Genomic DNA, 7,996 nt, shown 5'->3' with positions numbered 1-7,996 from the left:
GGTGCACCTCTTCGGTACGAGACATCTTTGAGGTTTCAGGTATAACACCATAGACGGTGGTTTCCTCGTGTGAAATGACTGCGATGTTGCAAGGTGTTTGAGAATAACACGTCAAATTAAAGATCGGATAAGACGTTCGAACGTGTTAGGATAGCAAGAAATGCGACCAGCGGAGCCAGTGACCGCCGCTTTTATAGGAAGCTCTCTCGCAGCACCCACACTGTCCCACGCTCGACCAGCGCGCACACACGGGAGGAAGCTGGTGAGAGAGAGAGAGAGAGAGAGAGAGAGATAGAGAGAGAGAGAGCGCGCAGTGTACTCGTCATTGGGATTGCGCTCACCATTTAAACTCGCTCCGCCCATATTCGCCGTCAGCAACGCCGACAGTCAGGCGCACCGAGAACAATGCAAAGACCATCACGGGCATGGGCAGCCTCCATTCACAGGAACACATGCAGCGCGTGATAGTAGACTACCTATAAGATAGTAGACTAGTGAAAAAAGAAACAGTTTCTGTACACCGTCCAAGATATTCATAGGCTATTCTTATGGGTAGATGATTGGTAATTATCTTGGAAAATATATATTATTCATTAGAAGAAAGCCTTAGGCAATAACATGTTGGGTGTTGGCTATTTTTTCTTCCACACCACGAATGATTGAGCCTACAGTAAAAATATTTAGGCCTGTTATGTTGAGTTTGCATTTTGACATTTGCATAGGAGGGCAACTGGCAGAGTTTGTGACGTGATCATACAATACTGAGGAAAAATCCAGCTTTCACAGAAAGGCTGCGCGCGGGCGTGTGTGTGGGCAGAGCAGTCACTGCGGATTCCTGCCAAGGACGTGCGTGTGTGTGATGTAGGTGGGGAATCCTCCGCATCATCCACAATGTGCTTTACTACCAAAGCTTTAATAAAAGGATTCTCGCCTTCACATACTGAAATAGGATCTCTCTCCCTGCCACATTAATGCAGCTTCCCTTGGTTGGTCTCAAGGATGACAATTTGGCAAAGTGCACGGGTTTGGTTATGGCTCTTATAAGACACGAACAGGGTAGGGTATTTCTGGGCTTACTATAACCTATTTTCTAACATTTAGTCTTTATTAGCTAGGCACTAGTTTGACACATGAGTGGGCAGTGGGCCTAGGCATATGGCTGCCTGTAAGGTAATTTCAGTCTATTCTACTGCCTTTGCTCTCTTCTTTGAAAGAACTCACGCCACCTCCTCTTCTGCCACATAGCCTACGCCTCTCTCTTGTATGGTTCTGCTCATTGTCGTTTGAAGCTCGAACTTAACCTCGCGCATGACTCAGACATTGTGCTCCCAAGGCCGCCCGCGAGCCCGAACTCCTCTTCTCGTGCCCACATTCCCACGCCGAGTTGGAAGGTCCTCCGCGCTCGAGTCCCTCGAATCACCTGTTGACTCACGCTATTTGGCCCAGAGACATCTAAACAATATATTTTGTGAGTTAGCAACATTTACAAAGTACTCTGCTAATGCATTTTAGAAATTAGAGGAGTGATTTGATTTGCATTGTGTATGTTAATATTGCCTGCTTCTTGAATTCATTTATTTTCCTCTCTGTTTAGTTATATAAAGAGTTACAGCATAGACCTCTTTCATTCCCTGGGCTGCACATAAATAAGGCTCTTCCACGAATTAGAGAAGACTGCCCCCTTATGGCTAATACTTCTACATTACAAATATCCAAATACTACACAAAGTTAAAAGTTAAAATACCTTTTTATTTTCCAAAAATAAAACCACCTTACAAAACCATAAGGAAACCATTCAGTTCTTAAGTTCTTCTGTTTTTCTAATGTCAGGTGGCAGCATGACTTGACACAGCAACACTCATCTGATTTTACATGAAATGATTTCTAATAGGTTTGTACACTCAGAAGCAGAGCTCATCAGAATCAATCTAATAAAACCACATCAGATAGGACATTATTCTTGGGATTATGCTGTTTTTGAAATGTGTCTTCATCATGATAATTGTCTGACAACCAGAGTCACCCTACACCCTGATATGTGCAGAAAATTTAAAGAGCATTCAAAAAGGGGAATGGAAGACAGAAATAGAAGAGATCAAACAAATGATAGATAGATAGAGTAAACCAAAAGGTAGATAGCAAGAGAGAGGCAGAGAGTGTGTCCAAAAGAGAACAGCTCTGCACCACCACGACGACACATCCCAGAATCTATCAGGCTCTAATCTCCAAGGAACATCTTCCCCGAATACCTCCGTAGACAATCTAGTGGACTGAAAATAAGCCTGCTGACAATAGGATTAGCCCTTTCGCCAGTGACACATGTGTACACACACACACACACACACACACACACACACACACACGTCATCTCACAGACGGGACAGAGAGGGGGTAAGTGTGTGTGTGTGTGTTGAGGGGGGGGGGTTGAGGGGGTGTATAAATGGCACACATAGGCAACTAGCAAGGCAGAAAAATGCTTTTAGCCGACGAGTTGTACAGCCTGATGAGAAGTCGTGTCTTTCGGTTTATCGCAACATGGTCATCCAGCGCATTCTTTTTTGTTTCCATACAGGCCAATTTTGGAACAAACTGGTGCCAGACCCAAAATGGATCCGGATCGGATTCCAGCCACAGTAGGCAGCACTCTGTGATCCAGTGGAGGCTCATACTATACTGATGATCTAAACGACAAAGAAATGACACTAGGGAGAGAGCAGCACTTAAAGCGGTTTGGAGTCTCCAAAAACCACAACTCAGGTTGTCAGTTTCCATGAGGTAAAAAAAGTGTTTTAAGTGACATACAGTATGCGTACATGAAATATCTATGAGGTTGTATTCAGAGCCTGTTGGAGTAATTGAGGAAAATATCGAGGAAGAAATAGGAGACAAGATGAATGAGAAAGATATGATCGACTGACATGACATACTGAGGGAGTCAAATGAAAACAGACCTGAAGATCATCATGAGAATAGGAGAACTCAGAGGGAGTTAAAAAAAAAAAAAACAATCAGACTGCGTGTGTTGTGTGTGTGTGTGTGTGTGTGTGTGTGTGTGTGTGTGTGTGTGTGTGTGTGTGTGTGTGTGTGTGTGTGTATGTGTGTGTGTTTTTGAGAATGATTTTTGGAAGTTGGGGAGGTTGGGAAATTGCAGCAGCCCATAATCGATGTATGCAGTTCGCCCCCTGGTGGTTAGAAGCGGTGCTAAGCGGCCAGCATCTCTCTCTCCGGCTTCTTCTTCTCTCTCTCCTTCTTCCGCTCTACAACACAGTGGCAGTGAGTTAGAAACACACCCATACCAGCAGGCAAAGAACAGACCAATACGTCACAATAACACACAGGCATTAGGTTAGGTGTGAACCAATACAGGCCTTAGCATAAACCGAAATAATGATTTCCCCTATGGTGATTTTTGGTGGTGGTTTGTTTACTTCTCCACATGGACTATTTGGTGTACACCTCTGTGTGTGTGTGTGTGTGTGTGTGTGTGTGTGTGTGTGTGTGTGTGTATACACACCAGGTTCTTCATCCTCCTCCTCTGCCTCTGGTAAGGCCTCATCTGGAACTTCAGGAAGTTCAACGTCTCCCTAAATATGAGAAAGGACAGTTCATAAAACAACTTGACATGTCATGGAAATATGTGAAGACATACTCAGAATCAGCTTTAGTCCATCTTAATAAACCTGTTGTGACATGGTATGATGCTAGGTGATATTAAGAACGTGGCCATATAAACAAGTCTGTTCTCACAGGCACCTATCCACAGACACACACACACACACACACACACACACACACACACACACACACACCTGTGTGATGGCCTCCAGCTCAGCCAACACAGCGTCTTCATCCTCCTGAGTCAAGGAGCCCGCCAGCATGTCATCGATTTGCTGTGGACAGACAAACAGACTTGGGCTCAATCAACCAATCAGCACTAAGACCTTCAGGTGTACCGTACCACCTGTAGAACAATGTGAGGGGTGCGGGGTGTGCAAAGCAGCAAGCTTACCCTCTGGTACTCTATGGAATCCTGGGTCTCATCCATGATCCTTTCCACCTCCTCGATGGACATAACCTGAAAGAGGAATATCCCAGGACATATATCATGTACAAACATGTACAAATTTACTTCCACACTTAACTGACAGATAATGGCTAACAGAACATGATCATACAGTAGTTCTCTGCACTCAAGAATATCCACGGTTACTAAGACCAAGACCAATATGGCATCAATCAAACTACAAACATAAGAGGGAACTGTTTATAGCTAAGGTTAAGGCTGATTAGGAGACTGTATTGTCTTTCAGTATGATAAAATGCAGCCCCTCAGCCTCCATATGTGTAATGCAGAATCAACTGAGCAGTACCTCATGCATCTTTTTCAGGCAGTCGTTGCCGATCTTCAACCCTTCAATGACCTTCATCTCAATCTGGGCAAACTCCAGGTCTTGAACCTGACAATGTTGTGAAAAGTGAAGTTAAGATAACAAAGTTGAATGCTACCTAACATACAATGGTAGGGCTAACACATATCAGGGGAGCTTCACAACCAGTATCAGTAAAAGTATTTCCTTGGTATGTTATACGAGTATGTTGCCACGCTCAGCGTGGTGTGTGGTATGTTGCATGTGGGTGCAGTGTGGGCGTTGCATATGATAGGGGTGTGTGTGTGTGTGTGTGTGTGTGTGTAGGTGAATTGGACACAAATTTTTCACATGTGAAGTTCCTAACGGAAAAAAAAGTTCATCTGAATTTGAATTTGAATTGAATTCCTTGAGAATGTACTTAAATCCTACTGTTTATTCTCGCGTGACCCATTGAGACTACTGAAGAGAAGCTCTGTGTCTGGGATTTACCATGCGCTCCAGGTTGCTTATCTGGTTCTCCGTCTTGTCCAGAAGTTGGTCCTGATAGCGTTTCTTCTTAAGCAAAAGGAGGGCTTTCCTGAAACCAAGCCACACACAAACAAGGTTAACAAGATTAACATGTACTCAGCACTCATAAACACAGTGAAAAATATTTTCAAACTGGTCAATTAGTATGGGATAAAGAACTGTCAAAAAAGTCATTCAGCAAAGCCGGCGTTTCCTGTGAATGTTTCAATCCAAGTATTCATAGTATACATTCCAAGTATACATTCAAGTATAGTGCATGAACCCACCACTGATAATGTGTCTTTACACTTCAGATATTTTATCATTTAAATGCAACTAGCCAATAAAAAAAGAGGAGGAGGGGGTTCACAGAGCAAATGGAGACAAAATTAGGTGGTTTCGTATGTTTACTGAATCTCTCTGTCCACCGCTTGGGCTTGTGCTGTTTGATTTAAAGCTGCAGTTGGCAAGTCTGACAGATTGAGGGGACTTAGCCAAAATTTTGAATGTTTACAACTCTCATGTCCTTCCCCCACTCCCACCGAGCACCCTCTCATCGAGTTTGTGCTTGTCAGCGCGCACCAGACTGCACCAGACTGTGACTGACAGTCAGATCTCACACAGCCCTGCGCTGATTGGACCAGAAGAACCGGGAGCTGTGGATTTTTGCAAAACAAATAACAGGCTCTAGGTGGAGGTAGAAGTGCGGGGTTTTTTTCTAAAACCGGCTGATTTATGTTGTTCTGCCAGAGCAAAGTGTCGGTTTCAGTGAATATGATAAAAAAAATCTTGCCAACTGCAGATTTAAACAGGGGCCTTACTCTTTCTTGCCATCCTTCAACAGCTGCTTGGCAAGCATCCTCTCCTTGTCCAGCTGGACATTGATCCTCTTCTGGTACTGCCTGAGTTTATCTCTCTGCTGTTTCAGTTGCTGTAGATAGAAAAAAGTGACCAAGTTAACACCAGGCAAATGTTTAACTAATCAAAGAAAACGAATCTGTGGTGAAAGCTTAGTCTAGAATTTTAATTCCACGTTTTCACTGAAGGCAAAACAACTAAAACCTGTAGGCTGGTCTATACCCTACCCTAACAGTGTTGGCAATCGCAAGTAGATTGCTTTAATTGGCTAACGAGATAGTATCTAAGCCTACAGTGTGTCTGTGATTCAGCAATCTTTCGACCACTGACGGCCATCACTGAATTGTTTACTTCTTGATCAAGAAACCTCACTGAAAAAGACAACTAGGAGAGATTCTGAGAAGTTATTTTTTTTTCAGGTCAGGTGATATTAACGTTACCAGAAAACATCAGGAACATAGGTGTGGGTTGTGTTGCTGGGCTGGGTTGCTTAATCATAACATTAAGACCATTTGCTAGCTAGCTTTCTAGCTCACCAATATCGCTCTGTCTTGCTCTGTCACTCGAGTCGTGCGTTTCTTTCTGCCGAAAATGTTTCCCATTCCGAAGCCGCATCCCCGCCACTCTTTACACCAATATCAGGATTTGTTTACAAAGCTAATATTCAGGAAATCCCTTGTCTAATTTCATAATACAGGTCAGTCGTTACTTATTTTAGCCTGCTGGATAATCAGTCCTCAGAACTCAGCATATCCAGCCGCACCCCTCACAACAGGAAGTATGGGAGACATCGAAGGACAATTGCAATATGTGCAACGAGAAAGTCAAAACGTTAATCGGCTGTGGGCATCTTACAGCATGATATGAGATACAATGTTTCAAGTCATGGTGCAAATGTGACAACTAACATACATCCAGAGACACCATTAACTATACTAGGTTCTTCCGTAGTTGTTAATTTTCATGCAATGTTTTAAGTTTCCCCATGTTCTGTAGTTAACGTTCCCGATTTACCCTGTGCGATGAATATAAGAAGGGCCCCTTGATGCATATGCATCTTTCAAGTTTAGACACTTTAAAAATCCAGCCTCATACGAACATATGCCAAACAAACAAACAAACAAAAAACAACAAGACAAACAAGATTACACAGAGGAAGTAATCTTTCCAATGAAAAAGACCAAGTGATAAAAGTTTCATTTTTATTGATTTTTTTATTTAAGGAGTAGGGGAAATGTTGAGCAGTAGTGGTGCCTAGTGGTATATGTCTTGAGTGAAAGTGCACACGTGAACTCCAGAGCACCGGGACTCTTTAGCGGTGCCCGATAGCGGCCGACTTCGGAACACACCCGCACCAGGCTCAGCCTAGATCTGGAGCAGATAGCTGGCTTCAGGGTCAGATGCAATCCAGGGGTCAACCGCTACCTGGGGTACCACCAAGGACTGTTGTGGGCACGTAAGGGCACATGACTGAACACAAGAAAGTAAAAAAAAAAAAAAAAACGGTGCACAATCATCTTATAAAGATTGCATAATACAGATAGTAGAAGTTAAAACTTACAAAAGTTCTCAAACAAGGTTCAACACTGGATAATGCCAGAAGGATGTTAAAAATGTAAAATGAATCAATTGTCAGTTTAAATGAAGTCGTGTACCTCTTCGGGAAAACTGTAGGCTATTGCAGTTTCTACTGGAGCCTGTCAGTAAGGTGACCAGTCTGTGGAACACAGTCATATTACATGATACATAGGTGAAGGTGTGCTTTCAACATCCAAAACAACCAGTAAGACAAATGAAGGTTTTTTTTTGTCCAATAGCAAATTGATCGTTTCTTTTGTAGACCTCTGCATTCCAGGTTGGGGAATTGGGTTCTGGGTAAAAGTAGTGCAAAAGCAAAGCTGTCTAATAGGTTACATACTGGTGGCTACATTTCAACCGCAAGACACTTAAGAGTTTACGGAAAAGACAATATACAAACTTCACATGATGCTGTGATCGATCGCACACAGATTTATATATTGCACTTTATAGAAAAAAAGATGAACTTGGTTTAATACATAATTCAGTAGAACCCCCAGGAAGTCATCACCAACATACACCCACACACTCACTTAATGACACACACGTACACACAGCTCTTGCAGAGGGGCACATTTTTGTCCGTTTATATCATTCACTAATGCTACATGTGTGCAAAAAATGAGTTCACCCAACAAAAATAATAAAATTAACCCAAATCACCCCTCTCACAGTTAAATCA

At 42.9% G+C, this 7,996-nt stretch overlaps 2 protein-coding genes across 2 annotated transcripts in view; both read right to left on the bottom strand.

The window, feature by feature from the left end:
* Window positions 1-155, bottom strand: part of baiap2b (BAR/IMD domain containing adaptor protein 2b) — a 79,973-nt gene extending 79,818 nt beyond the window's left edge. Inside the window, exon 1 of the mRNA XM_076298928.1 lies at window positions 1-155. This exon is cut by the window's left edge and continues 23 nt beyond it. Within this exon, the coding sequence (XP_076155043.1) occupies window positions 1-25 (25 nt within the window). The 5' untranslated portion in view covers window positions 26-155.
* A 1,574-nt stretch (window positions 156-1,729) lies between these two features.
* chmp6b (charged multivesicular body protein 6b) lies at window positions 1,730-6,511 on the bottom strand. Its single transcript, XM_076298053.1, has 8 exons — window positions 6,273-6,511; window positions 5,700-5,809; window positions 4,861-4,948; window positions 4,372-4,458; window positions 4,011-4,076; window positions 3,811-3,891; window positions 3,516-3,585; window positions 1,730-3,258 (listed from the first exon to the last, which is right to left on the bottom strand). Exons 1-8 carry the CDS (start codon window positions 6,336-6,338, stop codon window positions 3,203-3,205), a joined length of 624 nt encoding a protein of 207 aa, XP_076154168.1. The 5' UTR covers window positions 6,339-6,511; the 3' UTR covers window positions 1,730-3,202.
* Window positions 6,512-7,996: the final 1,485 nt, after the last annotated feature.

The sequence above is a fragment of the Alosa pseudoharengus genome, unplaced genomic scaffold, assembly GCF_046254945.1.
Source record: "Alosa pseudoharengus isolate Yale_2024_CS ecotype anadromous, Long Island Sound unplaced genomic scaffold, YU_APseudo_1.1 YU_APseudo_1.1_scf_21, whole genome shotgun sequence".
Taxonomy (NCBI): Eukaryota; Metazoa; Chordata; class Actinopteri; order Clupeiformes; family Clupeidae; genus Alosa; species Alosa pseudoharengus.
The sequence above is the reverse complement of the archived record's forward strand: the minus strand, read 5'-3'. Positions and strand labels throughout refer to the sequence as shown.

What these genes read in the sequence shown, in the direction of transcription:
- chmp6b (XM_076298053.1), bottom strand. Translation starts at nt 6,338, where the DNA reads ATGGGAAACATTTTCGGCAGAAAGAAACGCACGACTCGAGTGACAGAG. An exon ending in ATTCCATAGAGTACCAGAGG is followed by an intron (nt 3,892 to 4,010) that starts GTAAGCTTGCTG and finishes GTCTGTCCACAG; the next exon opens with CAAATCGATGACATGCTGGC. An exon ending in GGAGGAGGATGAAGAACCTG is followed by an intron (nt 3,259 to 3,515) that starts GTGTGTATACAC and finishes ACTGTGTTGTAG; the next exon opens with AGCGGAAGAAGGAGAGAGAG.